At 51.7% G+C, this 18,302-nt stretch overlaps 7 protein-coding genes across 7 annotated transcripts; 2 read left to right on the top strand and 5 right to left on the bottom strand.

Moving 5' to 3' along the window:
- Nucleotides 1–728: 728 nt before the first annotated feature.
- On the bottom strand, nt 729–2,808 carry ASPVEDRAFT_126363 (putative phosphoinositide-specific phospholipase C; the record flags this gene model as incomplete). The annotated part of the gene is made up of 5 exons (XM_040806363.1): nt 729–894; nt 946–1,543; nt 1,594–2,110; nt 2,282–2,317; nt 2,416–2,808. 5 exons carry the CDS (start codon nt 2,806–2,808, stop codon nt 729–731), a joined length of 1,710 nt encoding a protein of 569 aa, XP_040665904.1.
- A 716-nt stretch (nt 2,809–3,524) lies between these two features.
- Nucleotides 3,525–4,369, top strand: ASPVEDRAFT_129043 (uncharacterized protein; the record flags this gene model as incomplete). Its single annotated transcript, XM_040806600.1, has 2 exons — nt 3,525–3,576; nt 3,630–4,369. The coding sequence occupies 2 exons, from the start codon at nt 3,525–3,527 to the stop codon at nt 4,367–4,369; spliced, it is 792 nt and encodes a 263-aa protein (XP_040665905.1).
- Nucleotides 4,370–4,590: 221 nt separating this feature from the next.
- ASPVEDRAFT_127154 (mitochondrial 54S ribosomal protein mL54) lies at nt 4,591–5,373 on the bottom strand (the record flags this gene model as incomplete). Its single annotated transcript, XM_040806430.1, has 2 exons — nt 4,591–4,844; nt 4,905–5,373. 2 exons carry the CDS (start codon nt 5,371–5,373, stop codon nt 4,591–4,593), a joined length of 723 nt encoding a protein of 240 aa, XP_040665906.1.
- Nucleotides 5,374–6,616: 1,243 nt separating this feature from the next.
- Nucleotides 6,617–7,918, bottom strand: ASPVEDRAFT_81725 (NAD-dependent epimerase/dehydratase family protein; the record flags this gene model as incomplete). The annotated part of the gene is made up of 1 exon (XM_040817081.1): nt 6,617–7,918. One exon carries the CDS (start codon nt 7,916–7,918, stop codon nt 6,617–6,619), a length of 1,302 nt encoding a protein of 433 aa, XP_040665907.1.
- An 857-nt stretch (nt 7,919–8,775) lies between these two features.
- On the top strand, nt 8,776–10,145 carry ASPVEDRAFT_127667 (spherulation-specific family 4 protein; the record flags this gene model as incomplete). Its single annotated transcript, XM_040806482.1, has 4 exons — nt 8,776–8,999; nt 9,177–9,213; nt 9,271–9,534; nt 9,825–10,145. The coding sequence occupies 4 exons, from the start codon at nt 8,776–8,778 to the stop codon at nt 10,143–10,145; spliced, it is 846 nt and encodes a 281-aa protein (XP_040665908.1).
- Nucleotides 10,146–12,402: 2,257 nt separating this feature from the next.
- On the bottom strand, nt 12,403–13,326 carry ASPVEDRAFT_127196 (endo alpha-1,4 polygalactosaminidase; the record flags this gene model as incomplete). The annotated part of the gene is made up of 1 exon (XM_040806434.1): nt 12,403–13,326. One exon carries the CDS (start codon nt 13,324–13,326, stop codon nt 12,403–12,405), a length of 924 nt encoding a protein of 307 aa, XP_040665909.1.
- A 1,445-nt stretch (nt 13,327–14,771) lies between these two features.
- agd3 (putative extracellular serine-rich protein) lies at nt 14,772–17,582 on the bottom strand. Its single transcript, XM_040808631.1, has 3 exons — nt 17,489–17,582; nt 15,480–17,383; nt 14,772–15,419 (listed from the first exon to the last, which is right to left on the bottom strand). The coding sequence occupies exons 2-3, from the start codon at nt 17,238–17,240 to the stop codon at nt 15,153–15,155; spliced, it is 2,028 nt and encodes a 675-aa protein (XP_040665910.1). The 5' UTR covers nt 17,241–17,383; nt 17,489–17,582; the 3' UTR covers nt 14,772–15,152.
- Nucleotides 17,583–18,302: the final 720 nt, after the last annotated feature.

Raw genomic sequence — 18,302 nt, forward strand, 5'->3', positions numbered from 1 at the left:
AGAAGCTGGACGATCATGTGTCATGAGCTGTATTATCCGTGCCCAGATGCAGTAATCCTAAGCGTCCTCTCGGTTGTGCTTTCCCGCTCCCCGCCCCGGCCTGCGCTTCGGCCTGCCGCTTTGGGACCGATTCCTGAGCCAGTCAGAGCCAGTAAACCCTGGTTTCCCCAGATCGGGGACTTTTTGCCCCACGAGTGGCGTCGCGTGAATTTCCGCAATTGACCAGAGTTCGAGGTGATCTCGCAAAAGGGTGCGATGCCTTTTAAGCTTTGTACCGAGAGGCCGAGGTCCTTGAGTATCCTGGTGGTGAGGTCTGTTGTTTTATGGTTTTTTTTCGCGTTGTGAAGGGGGGATATTTCGTGGGGGTGTTTTGAAGGGTCGTTGAAATATCGGTGTACGGTGTATGTTTGGCATTAAATATATCTATCTACACGTGGAGCCAAGCTGGGGTTTGCGCATATTGACCATGAAGACGCCGACTATCTAGTACTCCAGCGGTTCAGGGCGCTAGGAGCAGATTAAGTATTGTCTTTGGCTGCCCCTTCTAATAGCCTTGATCGGTGCATTGTCCAATCAACAAAGGACCAGGCAAGTGGACGTTGGAAGTAGAGCCTGGAGGTGGCCGTGGAGATTCATTATCATATGCAGCGGCCGGCTGCAGGGACAACGTTCAATAATCTATCGAGCTGCCTAGTGCTTTGAACGCGGTGGTCGGCTGTACTACGAGTTCATGAGACGGTCTTCACGATCCGGACCAGAATAGAGCCGCCAGTTTGTGATCCATCAGTCTTAAAGAGGTGAAGCACTCGGTAGCCTTCTTGCAACCGAGTCAGTCGAATACACGCCCAGGATGCCAATGAATCACGGCCAATTTCATCGTCCTTGACTTTGAATCTGCAATCAATCAGCAAGTGCAGTTCTATAAAGCAACAAACAGTGACTAACCTAACGAAAGCCAATTCTTCAACAACCCCAGTTAGGGTCGGGAATTCGAGTTTCTGGGATCTGAAATCCGGATTACATCCGTTTGCACACTTTATCTCCCGCTTGTAACTAGTTTTCTCGGAATCTGTGCTGTCCTCTCCGACGGGCACGGGCGCATCGTCTGGAGTCTCTACATGCAAATAGCAAGATATATAGGGATGGAACCCCTTCTCGCTCGTGTGACCTAGAGGCAGTGCAAGGTCCTGTCCTGCTAGGAATTCAATTGAGAGGCCGACTGTCCGGCGAGTAATCGGAGCGGACTCTGGTTCCGTGCTTCGGTAGCCCTTGGGTTTAAGGATCCAGCCCTCCTCGCCTGCGAACATTCCCTGGTTAAGCATCATGCCCTTGTCTCTGTTTTGCCAGTTAAGGGCTACAATCTGTGCACCACGACGCCAGAAGAAGGTGGGGTCTAGATTGGAAGAGGTGACGCGGAGACCATAAGGGTAGATGCGCATAAAGTTGTTCCGGTTGTGTTCAAAGAGAGCATGGCCGTACTTTTCATCTGCTTGTCGGGCCGCTCGCTCAGAGAGGGAAAATACGTGACCAGGTACTTTGGCCTCTATTTGAAATTAGCAAACCGATGAAGGTAAGCCAGGTGTTTGGACATACCGGGTTGGGTGAACTGCTTGAAGCTGAAACCTTTTGTAAAAACCGCATGTCTGCTAAGAGAATGCAGGATTTTAGCCGGCTTTGACGGAGCCTGTGAAGCAGACTGGGTAGACGCTGCCGAGTTGGTCTGTTCCAGCTGCTCTAGGTCATCCGTACGATCATCCACATCTTCCTGGCCCTCAGGAGTAGCGGGAACCCATTTGACCTTCACTAAAATCTTTCGCTTCAGATCTTGAAGCGGCGGCGGAGTCGTAAAGGCCTCCATTTCCGGTGTGACCTCAATCAACAATCCTTTAAAAGCATCTTCCATGATCTCTACCATGATCGCTTGTTGCTCGAGGGAAGCATGTACCTCCAAGCTCACAATCACGGGCAGATCACTTATGACGAAAGCACTATCACGGATCGCATAGCAAACCTCTCGGAATGTTGTTCCTTTCGTAAGGGTGTGGCCATGGAGCACTTTAGGTTCCAACCGTACTGGTTCAACAGGCGCAGCATCAGCGGCTTTACCATCCTCGCCACGCTGTTCCTGGGATGCCATTTTCCGGCTGATAAAATTGCCTATCCTAGATTTAACCGTTTTCTTCCGTTTTGGCAGCTTCGGCTTGTCTTTATTGTTTTCATTATCGGAACTTGAGCTGCTTGTGTCATCATCGCTGTCAGACTCGGGCTCTCCATCCCAAACATCAATTTCGACGCATCTGCACCCGCTGAGAAGGGTCTGTTTAATATCAGCAACTGCTGTTTGCCTCGAGAGGTCAAGAAACGTTATCCGGGAAAGATGGAGTCATCAACTCCCAGATAGTGACAGGGACCCACATTTGTATAAGCAACAGGTGCCGAATCGCTAGACAGCTGGTTCCCAGTCAGGTACGTGTTGTGGCTCGAAGAGATGAAATAATCGGTGATCGGCGCAGTGGTATCTGGCTTCCTAGCGGGCCGCAACGCAGACGCTGAAGGGCTTGCCATGTATGCACGAAACGCATCCAAGGAGCTGAGCGGATCCGATTCAGGAGCTCCCTCCTGCTCATCACGCTGAATATCCTTGATAAAGTTGGAACTCTTAGAGTCGGTCAGCGATTTGTATATCTGGTCGAGATGGGTTTGGAACGACGGCGAAAGTGTGGTTAGCGGCTTCATTGCTGGCGATTGAGACGAAGGGTCTATTGCGATTTGGCCGGTACGCTCGGTGAGCTCATTGATGTTGGCCATGGCGCTCTATAGCGGTGTGATCGACTCTGCGTGGCGGAAAATTGTACCGATAAGGTTGTCGGCGTGGACGCAAGACTGATTAGGGTGGTGCTTCTAAGATCCTGGGAATCGAAAATCTTTAGTTAACGGTAGATAAACCGCAATGGTTGTCGTAGGAGAAGTTGTGGGAAGGTGAGTTGAGACAAAACAGTCGAAAGGGACCTTGCTCCACCCATGCCGCGTGCGTGGCTCGGCGGGGGGTCGGGCATGGCAAGATCAACCTATGATCACTTGAGAAACCGACTGCCTGGGCATCATTCCCAACATACATGCGCATCTGTTCACTGGCGTGGAAGCTGATTACGAGTTGGTGGTGAATAAATTGGCGAGATTCCAAGGTCGAGCTTCCTCTGCGGGGTAATAGCGAAGCTATTTAGATCCACATCCATCACGGTATCTAGACTCGGCGGACGCAAGGCGTTTAGTAAAAAGGGTCCAGAAAGGTACAAACTGTGTAGGCCCGATACAACTAAGCCAGATTTCAGATTCTCGTATTCTTATCGTCCTGCTAAATTGGCTGATCAATCAATCTCCATTTTCCCCGCTTTCTCGGGGGCACCACCAAAGAAGTCTCCGAGTATGTTCTCGGTGAAACCAGTATATATATATCTCTGCCTGAGCCAAGATATCCATGAAACTAGACAACATCCGCCCCAAGATCTTGTATAACGCTCGCCATGGCAGAAAAAACACCGGTGCACTTTTTTGACATCTTGTCGGACCTACCCGGTATATATCAACGTTCTCCTGTACCTCGACGACTGCTGCTAACATTCAGCTAGGCCCATCCAAAGCGTGGTCTCCTAACACAATCAAAACTCGTATGGCTTTGAACTATAAAGGAGTCCCCTACACGCAGACCTACGTCTCCTACCCCGACATAGCTCCTATTCTCCGAGGTCTGGGTGTTCTGCCTCATCCAGAGGGAGCCGCACATGTCCCATACACCCTCCCGGCTATCTGGCACCCGTCCTACGGAGCTGTGATGGACTCGCTTCCCGTCGCTGCCCAGATTGAAAAACAGCACCCGGAGCGACCTCTTTTCCCGTCAGGTAACGCTAGCTATGCGCTTGCTGTCGCGGTCGACAAGATCATGCGAGGTGCTGCCTTCTCGGCGTATACATTTTTAATCCCACCTATCGCGGAAATCCTCGACCCGCGGGGCAGAGAGTACTATAGGAGGACCCGATCGGCAACATTGAACAAACCCTTTGAGGAAATTCGACCGACTGATAAAGTGGTGATCCAGGACATGAAGAATAAGATGAAGAAGGAGATGACGCCTATAGTGCAGATGCTGAAAGGCTCAAGTGAAAAGACCGGTCTATTTTTCGAGGGTGACCAGCCAAGTTACGCAGATTTCATAGTGGTGGCGTTCTTGATTTGGTTCAAGTACGCGGATGAAACGATCTGGCAGGAGCTGATCGCATTAGGAGACGGCGAGATCAAGAGATTGTGGGATGCTTGCTATCCGTGGGTCGAAGGGCAGGGTGAGAATAAGGAATGGGAAATCCCCAAATAGATATTCTTACCACTGAGACCCTGTAGGATGCATAAAAAAAACACTCGGATAAGGAAAGTCCGTCTAATGTTTTGTCTAATAATTCAAGGAAGATATAGATGTCATAGAATACATGGTAAGGGAACTCCGGGTAGGTCAAACATAATGTACACCCCAGCTTATCGGAACACTTATGTAGAAACAATGCTTCCAAAAACAAATGCGCTGAGTAACGTAGAGGCTTAAAGGCCGCTCAAGAAGTTGGCCTCTCTGATGGCCTTCCTCCGTGCCTCTCTCGAACTCTTGGTAATTTCGGATCGCTTCTCTTGACTCTCGGTAGCCTCTCCCAGTATATCCTCAGGTGCCTTCCCATTGCGGTTATATTGTGCGGGCGTGATATCTGTGGCCTGGTGGTGAACGGGGATCTGGACCGGTAATGTTGCGGCACGGGCGGCCATCTTTTTCTCGTAGCGTTTGCGCTGCTTCTTGTTGAGGGCTACAAATAATCAAGTCAGCTAAGTCGATATGAATTTCATGCCAATGATAGGAGACATACTGTTTGGATCAACACCACCCTTCTTAGCTTCCTTCTTCGAGCTATCCAGTAATGACCACAACCACTCGGGGTACTCGTTATCCTCCATGGCAATGGGATCCGCCTTGTTTCTGAAGTAATTGAGCCCCTGAATTGGAGTTCCAGGCAGGCAGGAACTTGGCGGCCGTTCCACGGCTGGTTTGGCAGCTTTCGCAGGCTGGGTCGGGTCGACATCGACGTGTACACCTCCCGGGGTACTCAAAGGCTGCGACACGCCAGGGGTAGCTGATGAGATTGCGGACGGAATGGTAATGTCGTCGCCGATGGGCTGCCGAGGCTTAGGTGGAGGGGGTGCAGCGGATACCGAAGGCTTTCCATCGCTGTAGTTGCGGAACTGAATTCGTTGACTCGCACCCAGCGACGATGTGAAGGTCTGGTGTTGTAGCCGGGGGAAGATGCTCGACCGGCAGCGTTGGCAGATCATTTTCATAATGGCGGTTGGAATTAATGTGGAGGGAGATGTTGAAACGGAGCCACACTACCGGCCTTCGGAATATAAAGCTGCGCAATGGTGGAAGTGAAACTCACGAGTCGCGACTGGAGCGTCAAGAAATCTGCGGATGAAATTGATGCCAAGCCGGAGGTCATTGGCACGTGATCTGGTTATTTGAATCATGTGACTTTTACCTTTTTGGGAAAGCATCGTCCTGCCCCACGGGCCCGTCATTTCGTCATCTATTCTGTCCCTTGACAACTACCTCTGCTGCAATGTGAGTCCGCATGTAGTGTTGGGAAAGGGGTCGCCTACCAACAGAATCTTTGACCAAGAGGACTTCGTGCTTGAATAAGGACATTTCTCTTGCCAATGTGGTCGACAATTGTGGTGGTGACAAGCATCAACAAGCTCCAGAGAAGCCTTGGCCATAGCCGCCATACTGACTGGCAGCCTCTGTTTTGATTTGGATGTCCGCGGTTCCTGCATTTGGACCCTGCAAGGCACGAGTGTTAAAATTGCAGACAAATGCCTGGGTTTTGTCCGGCCATCTCTATATGGAACAGCGGCACCTACCCACACAAGGGCAGTTATATCACTTTCGATAACACTGGCAGGACCATCTATGGCACTAGGTCCTGATACATACACTAATTTTCGTGGATATGCTCTCTGGGTGTGTTTGCACAGCGTCACATGCAGAATATCCACTCTAAACTGCCAGCGAACTTCTCTTATCATTCCGTGCTAAGTCTGAGGCGACTCGACCTACCAGTCAACACTACTCTATGCGCTTGAACCGAAATGGAGCTCGCTAGTGATGCATAAATAGGGTATTGCCGTTTAACAATTGACAAGGCCAGGTCCTGGATTTGAGAAAGGAACCTTGGAAGTGGTTGCCGAATTCCTTATACGTGACTTGTGGCCCACACCCGTGGCAGCGACTGGCATAAATCGGCCCATGATATCCCTGGGAGGAATCCCATTCATACTAACAGAGTGCAACAATATACAGGAAGGCTTCCCACTAATTAGGGTATTATGCGAAATTATTCATTGTCACTGTGACACATGCGAAAGCTATACAGAATGATATTTGACGAAGGTGCCTCGGAAAAAGGAAACATTTCTATTATGCACGAGGGGCAAAGAAACCCGTGAGGTTGCCACATTATGAGGAACAAGGAAAAGAGGGAGACCGCCAAACGCCCATTATTATAAAAGACTCATACACTCGATTTTAACACTCTGAGAAGTATAGACCGCTGATTTCCAAGAACTTACACAGGCTGCCACATGCATCCGCCAGCGTCTTTTCAGTTTTCCACTGAAGCTCCTGCTGCGACCTGGTGGCGACGGCAACACAGGAACCAACATCCCCTGGACGACGGGGAGCTGCTTTGACTGGGATTCGTTTGGAAGATACACTTTCCATGGTGTCGACTACCTCCATCACCGAATGTCCTCGTCCGGTACCTAGGTTGAATGCACGGAAGTTTTCCGCCAGTTTTCTTTCGTTGGCCACATCAAGCGCAGCGATGTGCCCTCGAGCTAAGTCGGTAACGTGGATGAAATCGCGGACAGCACTGCCATCCTCGGTTTCCCAATCAGTGCCGAACATCTGCAATTCCTTGTATTCCCCTGTCATTACTTTTACCACAACGGGTAGAAGGTTCGTGGGAATCTGTTTTGGATCTTCTCCGAGCAACCCAGACTCGTCGCAGCCGATTGGGTTGAAGTACCGGAGCGCCACAATGGTCCATTCCGGATCAGAAGCTGCTAGATCCGCCAATATGGCCTCGCACATCCACTTTGTGCGTCCATACGGGTTTGTGATACCGGTACATCCAGATTTGATGGGCTGACTGAACCCGTCAGCACCATTGAAAACTTCATCCTTGTGGGCGCAGAGCTCTTCTTTGAGCGGAAGACCGGAAGTAGCCAGCGTGCCATAAACAGTTGCCGATGAAGAAAAGATGAAGGTTTTGATACCGTACTCGCCCAATGTGGTTGCAAAGTCAACAAGGCCGCTCACGTTGTTCGCATAGTACTTTAATGGGTTCCTGATGCTCTCCTCAACTGCTTTATAAGCGGCGAAATGGATGACACCAGCAATCTTGGATTTGGGGGAGCCCCATCTGGACTCCACCTGATATTGGTCAAGAAGTTGCCTAAGAGCGGCGGTATCTCGGTAGTCATGGGCGTCCAGATACAGGGCCGGCATTTCAGTTCCCTGCTTTTCATGGTGCTTTTCCGCCAAATGCCTAATACGGTCAAAGACGTTTCGGAAAGAATTGCTGAGATTGTCGATCACAATGACGTTATAGCTGGCCTTGAGCAGTTCTAATGTTGTGTGACTCCCGATAAAACCAAGCCCCCCAGTGACGAGAATGTACTGACGAAGGGGGAAGTTACGCAGTAACTCGTCCAGGTTGCCGTCGAACAAAACGGAAGACTGCGTTGCTGGCGTGTCCACGCATGACGGAGAGCAGGGCTCCGCAGGAGAGCTTGCGTCGGACTGTCGAGGACTAGGAGTATCCATTGCGGACATTGAGAGAAAACAAAAACAGAGATATATTGAACAAAACCAAAGAATGTGGCACAAGCGAATGCGGCTGGTAAAATGCAACAACGGGTGCGAAGCAAATGAGGGGGATCTATCCAGTCAAACTTCGACGGGTGTGAGTGACTCGAGATTGACCACCCGGGGCAAGGCGTTCACAAATTTTTATATCTCCGTCAAGGCCAGGCCTGCAAAGTTCGTTGGGCTCTTCTCGATGTAACCGGGACGGTTTCGAGTCAAGTCAGGCGAAGCTATCGTGAGTCGTGACTCGCCTATTTACACCAGCACATAATCCTCGAAAGCGAACGAATGCAAGAAAGGTAAGATGCGGCAGGAAATGGAAACCGAAGGAAAAAGAAAACAAAAAAAAAGATCGAGAATAAATTAAGAGCCGTCAGCTCTTTCAACTTCAATTGGATGCAGCGAAACGCTCTGAGAAGGGTGCTGAATTCGCCCCCGGTTGGCTAGTATCAGACAACTCCTAGGCGCCTCCACTGGATTGCAGTACAGTACGCACCGTGAGCACCTTTAAGGCAGGGAGGAGGGACTCTTCGCTTCGGTGACGGCTGTAATTACCAACAAGAGTCTTGCTGCATGGTCGAAATTCCGATCCACTCTATTTTGGGCGCGCGCAATTGACGAAAGAAGGAGGCCCGGTTCCCTACAGATCACCTCATCTTTTTTTCTAAGTTTGAGAGGGGCTACTTATTCTTAGGCTCTCTGACGTTGTTCGTCGTAGCCAACGAAACCACTTTTTTCTTTACTTGGGTGCCCACTCTTTGTCGCATTATATTCTTAATGCGCTACTTGTTTAGCACTGGCCTTATTACACCGCGATGGAACCTGGAAAACACGTGAGAGAAAGACACTGCCTCCGCAGCTGGCGGTCTCGCCTTGCTGTGGCCGCTCTTGTCTTTGTTGTTCTTCTCGCAACCATTCTCCCACCCGCAATTATAGTCAGTTCCCGCAAGGATAATAATAACATGGGCCCGAAAGCAAAGGTCTTTGTCCTTCTCTATGTGTACCCCGCTCCTGGTGCGTGGGATCCGCTGGTGAATGTGTAAGTTTTGTTTTGCCTAATTTGCATTCCTATTACTTCTCGCTCTCGTACCCCTGTCGGTCAAACAGGATCATCTGGAACCATGCGAACGCCATCAGCCTCCTGCAAATAGATCAGTGTGGGACGGAAAGCGCCTCTGAGTTTATGGAGTGCTGCAGCTAAACGCCGCCGCTGTAGGATCTCTGCCCACCCCAACGTCAACTTCACGGTTGTGGTGAACCCAGGTAGCGGCCCAGGCCCGAACCCTTTGCCCGATGGCAACTACACGAAGGAAATTCCTCGGTTAACGGCCCACGGCAACGTTCGCGTATTGGGATATGTTGCTACGACGTATGCGAAGCGCAATATTTCGTCAGTGCGCAACGACATCGAGACTTTCGCCGCATGGCCGACCATTAGCGCCAATCCCAAACTCGCGGTTCGGGGGATATTTTTCGACGAAACGCCTCAACAGTATGATGAGGGGACATTTGCGTATCTCGAAGAGCTCACCACGATCGTGAGAAGCACCCCAGGCTTGGGGCCCGACCATTTCGTAAGTTTGTGATGCTGTTGTGTGATACCCACCACGCGAGGATGAGCCTCTGTCGGGGCATATCCATTATCCCACATCTACAATCCTATTTTTTCTTTTCCCCTTCTCTTCTTTTGCCTCCTTGGTATCCTTGGCAGGATGCGGATGTCTCAATCTGTGACTTGTTCTAGCCCTGGAATCATTGGATCGGTCTCTTCTTCGGCATTGAGACCAGGCTCGACGCCCCGGAGTGTGCCGTCGAGTTTCTCGTTTATTGGATGGTGAGGTGCTAATTAGTTTTTCCACCGCAGGTCTTCCATAACCCCGGAGTAGTGCCAGACTCTCGCTACCTGTCGACAGCTGACTCGACTGTTGTGTTTGAGGCAACTTATGACACCTTCCACGAGCGCGATGGAGCCAGGCTGTTCGAGGCAATACCCGACAGCGACCGCAGCCAGCTCTGTGCGGTGATCCACTCGCTGCCAGACGGCGTGGAAGGGTCAGAGCTGCGAGAATTTGTGAAGCAAGTGCGACGAATTGCAGATGAGGTCTTCATTACCCATCTCAGCACCAATTACTACGCCAGTTTTGGTGGCAAATGGAAGGAATTTGTTAGCCTTATGGCCCAATAACCGGCTGCTAATACGGGATATGGATCTGGCTCATCTTTGGTACTGTCGATGGGTGGAGATCAAGGATTTTATTCGTGTTGACTCTGATATGCCTTTGTGCCTTGTTTCCTGCTTGGAGTCGTTGCCCAATGCTGATGCGGGAGCCTTGAACTGATACCTCGATTTCCAACTGAAATGTATTGGTTTTTTTTTTTTTTTTTTTTTTTTTTTTTTTTTTTTTTTTGCTGCAGCACTGAATCTTGTTTTCTTGAAGTGGAGTTGTTCAGTTTTTCGACGTGTGTAATTTTCATTACGCCCGTCGGATTTGTTGATCCCGCTGATTCATTTGTCCAACACTGCCGAGCAATCGGAATCAATATCTCAATAAATCGAAAGCAAGCCAGTCGGACATAGGGACTCAACTGGGACAAGTGTAACTAGGATGAAATGAAGTCGGGGCCAATATTGACGGGGGCCAGCGCAAGAGTCAATTGGTGGGGGTTCTAAAACCTGCACAATAGACTGCGAACAGATGGTGCGGCCCACTCCAGCAGGCCAGTGCAGCACTACTGGGACCAGCAATGACTGGACCGGAGCTATATTGGCATCCTTGCATTTTGCATACCATCGACCCGTCCACGGGGCTCTTCCGGGCCCGATCTGGACTGGCTCGCTGGTCGGCTTCTGGAGGTAAGACATACATCTGTGCCATCAATAGAATGGATAACAGAAGATACGTAAGAGAATCGATATTGAGACAACAGAGGCAATCAGCGAGAGGACGCAGGTTTGAATAATGGGGGGCTACAAGCTGCAGATATACATTAGATCTCGGAGCTGGCAACCTGTACGCCCGGAGTATTTGGCAGGCAACTTATTCTCCTACACCTGCTGTGCATCTCTGGGGTTAAACAATAATGTCCGGTCGATACTCCGAGAAATATCCGTACAAATCGTTTGATCCCTGTACAAGTGTCATCGGCCCAAGCTGCCAATATTGACCAAGACCAGTCTAGGCCTCGCATCCGGCTGACCACAGCCTCTTTTCTCCGAGATCGATCGCGGAAAATAAATGAAAGAAAGGCAAGAGAGTCAAATGTAAACGCTGGCTGCCGCAAGCACGAACCCTTGCCCCGAAAAGGCAGCAGTACAACTTGGCAGTCGAGGCTGTGGCGGGGTCTGGTATTCTCACCGAACACCTCGCTCCTTCAGTCTCCACGCAGAAGAACTGTTCAAAAAGCAAGCAAGACGTCGCTGTCTCCGCAGGCACTGCCACTGCCACACCGAAACCTGACGGCTGTAAACAAAGCAGCGAAGCAGCTCAGCCGCAGGTGGTGTCTGATTTGGAAGCGAAGCGCCAACGCACGAATTGACTTGACGCCAAGAGACCAAGAGACGAAATGGATTCATCGAGCAAGACTTAGCCAACTGGGCAGGCAATCAGACCCGTCGTTTTGTTTTTGTCGTTGTGATTTGTTTTTCTGCGACCGCTCATCTTGACTCAACCCTAACTGCGAGCCGGTTGAAATTTCCGGCTTCCTTCACGAATTGCATTCCTCGAGGGAATTGTGGGTGTGAGATCGGGGCTAACTAATCCTTCGCTCGAGGGTGAAGGTTGGCTCAGTCCTGACGTCCATCGTTTGGCCGAACAGCGCAGTCTAGACTACTGCGGGTCGGTCGGTCACTGCCGCCCGATCAGTCTCCGTCAACATGTCCTTGTTCCATCGCGGTTCCCGTGCTGAAGACATGAGACCTTGGTGGAATCAGAACTCCTCCCCGAGGATTTGGGTGGCCCACTCGGAAACTCCTGTTCCCTGCCAACCGATTTCAATGAATACGAGCGCGAACACAGATTAAATGACGGATTTAGTGTGACATGGAAACCGAGTTGTCAATGTGCGACGACTTAATTAGACTGCATGGTTGGGTTCGGCTGCGATACATCGATTGGGGTTTTGGTATTGAGAATACGTCGGGCGGTACTTTGAGTATCGTATTGTGTACCAGTACAACTACGCATACTGTATGGAATACCTCCCGTCCTCCAAGTCCCTAGCGGCCTCACCGAGATGTTTGTCTCCTTTCTAGGGTTGATATGCATCATGCACTGCCGTGGACTAGGAATATTGCATGCTTGCGGGGTGAGTACCGCACATGGGTGTATATTAGCGATACGTGGGGATGAAGTTAAGTTGAAGTTGTAGTTGAAATTAATGCTATGCTAATGCAACGCTCATAACAGTACAGTAAATAGGCTGTATACTTCCAGTGCAGCAGACTAACAAGTCTGGATCCAATTATCCAAATCCATATTCTTAATGACGGTCGAAAAGTCCCCCGAGTCATCAAAATCGCACGCCTGCTCCTTCTTCGCCCCGCGGACCATCACCTCATCATTCGTCTCATCGCCCTTGGGATACTCAATATGGAAAACCGGCTTCCCCCTCCGGACAAACGGCGCATACACATCACACTCCTCATACTGCGCACACTGCTCATTCACACTCCACTGCATGCGCCCAATAACCCGCGGTATAATATCCCCCGCATTCTTCAACCCGATCGACAGATTCCGCCCATGCGCTTCCCCCGCTAACCAGTTCATATAATCCACCGAGTCATCCTCCCCCAGCCCCAGCCCATTCTCATTATCATACCCATCCACATTATCAGGATCCACCCCATCACACCCCTTCTCAACCGCAACATCCAACCTCGCCCCCATAATCTCCCTTACCCTGCTCGACCGAATATCAACCCACCTCTCACCAGGCCAGTCAGGCAATCCATCCCCCAGTGTATTTCTAGGGAACTGGGCCGCGTCATCGCGCCAGTCCTCGTACGTGCCCGCACTGAAATAGCAAATCACCTTCCGGCCGTCGGCGTGCAGCTCGTCCATGACGCCCTTGTCGTTGTCGTAGAGGTCGATGTCGTATACCTCTGCGTCGACGGAGGTGTCGTTTAATGCGTACCGGAGTACAATCTGCCATGAGGTGCCGACGGCGGGCTGCCAGATGTTTGTTGTGTTGTTGTCGTTGCCTTCATCGTTGTCGTCTCCCTTGTGTAGACCGAGACCGAGACCGACGCCGAGACCGACGCCTAGAGCGATGATGAAGATGAGCAGCGAGGTGAGGAGGAGGGCTTTCTTTTTGGCGCTCCAGGATTTCCAGCCGGTTGTGGTGGGGGGTTTGAGGGAGTCCATTGTGATGATTTGGGTAAAACAAACTATTATAGTAATAATGGGACTTTCACTTATTGTCGTGGATGTAGAGATGTAGATGGAGATGATATATAGACGTGCAAGTGAGGATGCAGTCGGGTAGAAGAGGTTGGAGTTTCGCTCGTCTCAACTTGTGTAACGTGAGAATGGCTTGCTTTGGATGCTGATGCGAAGCGACAGCAACAGCAATAGAACTCGAGCAGTGGCGATAGACGCCTTAAGGTGGATGAAAGAGTATTCAACCAGAGTGAAGAAGTGAAAGAGCGCGAGAAGGTCAGACACTGGAGGTCTCAAGACAGGACTCAGCTAGGACTGCCTTCATTCACTGGGGTGGCACAAGGCTGAGCCAGCAGATGGGCTCAGAATCCAGGAGCCTAATTATTAGCGCTGAGGACTTGCCGTTGCATCTTCGGCGTCCTTTGGCTAGGGGCTGATGGCAGATTCCGTCGATTCCGCAGGATAAAGGATGGCAGTCTGATGGAGTGATCAGCAAGGAGTTGGGACAGTCGGGCACTCCCGAGAGGGGCTGAGGGCTTTGTTCGGGAGAACTGCTGGGCTAGCCGGTTAGGGCTGATCGATCTCATACAATACACGACATACAGTATTACCGTACACAAAATAATATTTCTTACCGGAGGAAAATTAGGGCTCGCCACTCAGCATCAGACAAACACCATGACTCGTCGACCCTTGCCCTGGCAGACCAGCAGGCTTGGCTGCATGAGGTTGAGACCTGGAACCGTCCATTTTTTTCCTCCTTCGCATCAGACTTTTCGCATCGTCTGATGAGAACGAGTGAGACATTGTATGCATTGCAGTTGCAGTTGCAATTGCAGTATTGGGTTGCAGGAAGGTGTTTGCTTTTTGTCTGGTTGCACCTGGACCTGTCTTGCGTACCAACTGAGACATTTGGTGTCACTGTCTTCTTTGAGTTCTTGACTGAGCAGTCCCGACGAGGACTTACGGTACCCCAACAAAGAAACAGTTTCAACACGTCACACAGCGAAAGCGAAAGGAAATATTACCCGACAGGAACCTTTACTATTGAGTCTGTTCTCGTTACGTTTCTTCAGGCAGTCCAGAGTGTCATGTTTTCTCTTGCCAATGCAAACAATAACCAACTCGTTAACTCCAACCCGTATTAATAAAACGCGGCCTGAGCTTCAATAGTATCCAATCTATAGATTATGCTTAGCAAACAAACATACCAAAAGACATGCCGTCATAGCCGTCCAGGTCGGGAACTACTGTAGGTAAGAGCATAGTCAATGCAGTAATGCACTGCCAGCGGAGCAGAGTTGTATCCAGAAATCCTGACTTATTGTCAAGGATACGTGAATACGACACTGAGGCTGAGGCAAAAAAGAAAGCTAGTTGATACCACTAATCAATTGAGTTACGACCACGCGAATCGAATGGAATCGAATCTGACATGTTGATTTAGATTAAGATTATAATAAAGGGCTGGGTTCTGGGGAAGCTAAGCAGGAACTGGAAGGCGATTAGAACAGGCTAATAACATGAAGCCAATAATACGAATGACCTGTGTGGAGATGAGACATGAACATGGCGCCACCGGGACTTGACCTGGGAGCCCCGTGCTGCTTTGTTGAGGGGCAAGTGAGACATTTGGTGTAGCCAAGACGCGCGCTGCAGGGATGTTATACAGACACTGGACAATGAATTATTTTAACCGCTTTTCCTGCATTCCTGCAATTCCTGCATTACAACTAGTTCAACCAAAATATTAAGTACAGAGGAATTAGTTTCATGCGCTGGCATCTCACCACCCAACCAAATTGTCCATTCTACAGCGCAATCGGGCTGGCCAGAGAGAACGTCACCGGCGACCCAGACAGCTGCGCCCACACAGTCACCGGGTCGCTGCCAAGCTGCTCGGTCGAGAAGCCGTGGGTGTCGGACGGCGCGTCGGGGAAGGTGACGGGGATAGCGGCGTCGCAGGAGTTTCCATTCGCAGAGAGCGTCACGCCCGTGATGCGGTTGTCGTCGAGCACGTAGCTGAGCGAGTAGCCGCACTGGTCGCGGCGGTAGCGCTGGAGGAAGTAATCCGACATCTGCATGTTAGACATGTTAGCTGTGTATATATATAATTAGGAGTTGGGAGGGGGAGGGACCTCTTGGTGGGTGGTGGTGACGACAGGCCAGTTGACGAGTCTGGTGAACTCGGCAACGACGGTCTCAACCCACGCCTGGAAGATGGAGATCTGCGCCGTCTCGCCGTTGACGGTGATCGGGTCGATGCCGGTGTTGCGCAGGTTGGCCTGGTGGAACATGAAGGGGTCGCGGTGCAGGCCGAAGAAGTGACGGAGGGTCTCTGCGCGCTCCGTAGCGAGGAGATCGGTGAAGGTGCCCGCGCCAGCAGAGGTGTCAATCCACTCCTGCGTGGTGCATTCAGGGGTGTCGCAGTTGTAGTAGATGCGAGTCGCCCAGCGCGGGTTGACCTGGATGCCGTCGAAGCCGTCGGTCGAGACCTTGGTGAAGTACGGCCACATGGCGTTCTCGGTGTTGAGCAGGGCAGGACGGGTGTTGTCACCTACGCAGTTGGTGATGCCATTGTCGGCCCAGGCGCGGAGGGCGTCGCCGTTGTGCAGACCGGTGATGGCAGGAGGGATGATACCGTTGGAGGTGAACCATTGGGCGTTGGCGAACCCAACCTGCCTGAGCCAGGCCTGGTTGAAGGAGATCTCCTTGTAGATATCCTCGTAGGTGGCGTTGTTCTGCTCCAGGTGGGTGAAGGTGTGCGAGATATAGGCGTAGTCGTTGAGGTGCTCCTGGAACCAGATGAGCAGGGAGTCAGAGTTGGTGCAGGTAGTCGTCCAGGTGTAGTTGGCCGGAGACGAGGGCCAGAGACTCGTTCCACTGCCCAGAGGCTTCTGGAACTCGAGCTCAGTGTCCGGGGGAGAGTCGTACTCGATGGCACCGCCGCTGCAGGTGTTCTCGCCGGCAGCCTCGACAGCAGCCTCGATGTTGCCGTTACCATTGTGGCCGATCTCGACAAAGTACGTGCTGCCAGCATTGAGCTTGCCACGGATGGTCGGGAGCCAGCTGGTGATGCCGTCCATATCGGCAGTGCCAATACGGTAGATACGTCCAGCAGGCGAGTAGATGTCTGTCTCGAGGAACATGTCGTCGATCTGGGTGTTCAGGTTGACGCGGCGGTGTCCTGCATACAGGCCGCGGGTGACCCAGGTAATCCATGCGTGCTGCAGGTAGTTGGACGTCTGACTCCAGACGGTGTCGAAGCCGATGAAGAAGACCATCTGCTGCCGTCCGTCGAAGTTGTTGATGACCGCTGCAGCAGACTCGCCGCTGACCCCGCCGCCAGCAGCAAACGAGGCGATCGCCTTGGTGGTGTTGGTGTCGCTGACGGAGGCAGGATAGTGCCAGAGCCCCTCCGTGCTCACGCCAGCATTGGAGCCAGTACGCAGTCCAGCAGTCGGGAAGTCGTCGGTGTCGGAGAAGTAGACAAGCTGTTCAACGCCATCGGCACAGCAGCCGCCATCACCGACAGACGAGGCACCGAACTTGGGGCCGGGGAAGACATCGTATTGCACCATGCGCACGCCGTATGCGAGCTGGTAGGCATACAGTTGGTTCCACTGGTCGTCCGTCAGGGCACTGCGCCAGCTGTCACTGCCATAGTCGTAGCTGACTTCGCCGGCGACGACGATCCCGCCAAAGTTTCCACCAGACGAGGAGTTCAGGGCAGGGAGCTCAACACCGGCCTGGGGGACAAGGAGGGTAGTGTAGGGGATGCCGTAGCCATTGAGACCAGAGGAGGCGACATCGGCCTGGGTCGAGTCGCGAGCAAGGATCAGGATGTTGGCAGCAAGGGTGCCAGTGGCCGCAGGGGCCGTGCTTGTAGTGACTGACATGGTAGGAGTAAGAGTACCGGTACTAGTAGGGGCAGTAGAAGGACTGGTAGAAATACTCGGAGTAGAAGTAGTACTTGTACTAGAAATAGAAGTCGCCGAATCAGAAGGCGAAGGCAGAGTCGTCAGCGTCGTGCCAGTAGACGCTGTAACAGTCGGCGTAACAGAAACACTCGTAGGAACACTCGTATCTCCCGAAGTCTCGGTAGAAGTCGCGGTAGAAGTCCCGGTAGAAGTCCCTGCACTCGAACTAGGCCAAGGGGAGACAGTCGGTCGTCCTTCAGGCCAGACACCACGGGGAGTGTCGCAGATTAAGAACCCAAAGAAACAGCCCAGCTGGAGGACTATCGTGGGCGCGACCATTGTGAACCAGCCTCGACAGCAGTCAAACAAGCGACTAGATTGAAACCAAACGAATGATGATGCGGTGGAGAAGCAGGGCGCTGATCAGCGTTGATCGCTCGATTGGACCTGTTGACAATGCCATCTCTTAGGGCTATTTATGCTGCTCTGCGGTCGCCTTCATTTTCCTCGTCTCACCCTCCAGCCGATCCACTGCGGACTTTTGCAGCTTGAACCACCTGAGCTCGGGCTTGCCATCGTGGATTCATTTCGACTGCTCTATGAGATGGGTGGTCGATGTGTTGAGGGCGAGCAAGTATAAGCGATACATCCCTCGCAGTCGCCCCAACTTAGTCTGCAGTAGCTCCAAGTGGCGCCGAAGGAATCTGTCGAGACGAGTTAATTGAAGCCAGGCATCAAAGCCACGGCGCTATAATCGACAGGGCAAACAATCCGAGTTTCCAGAGCAGGGCCTGGCAAGCGAGATCGCGATTCTCGAGACGGAACTTTGGGGACGTCAATCTTAATTTATTGAATGGCGCGCCAGGACCGTCCCTGTGCAATGGAAACGAGGCACTGGCAGCCACAGTCGTGCAGTCCGTCGAGATTCGAATCGATGCAGGGGACATACCAATACCTCCAAAGGTGGTGAGGGACGGTATGTAATGTACCGTGTTGAATACCGGCGTGTAACGTGGCCGTATTTTGTAAAACTGCCGTACG

Source organism: Aspergillus versicolor (genome assembly GCF_001890125.1).
Source record: "Aspergillus versicolor CBS 583.65 unplaced genomic scaffold ASPVEscaffold_3, whole genome shotgun sequence".
In the NCBI taxonomy this organism is placed as follows: domain Eukaryota; kingdom Fungi; phylum Ascomycota; class Eurotiomycetes; order Eurotiales; family Aspergillaceae; genus Aspergillus; species Aspergillus versicolor.

What these genes read in the sequence shown, in the direction of transcription:
- agd3 (XM_040808631.1), bottom strand. Translation starts at nt 17,240, where the DNA reads ATGTCAGTCACTACAAGCACGGCCCCTGCGGCCACTGGCACCCTTGCT. An exon ending in TCACCACCACCCACCAAGAG is followed by an intron (nt 15,420 to 15,479) that starts GTCCCTCCCCCT and finishes TCTAACATGCAG; the next exon opens with ATGTCGGATTACTTCCTCCA.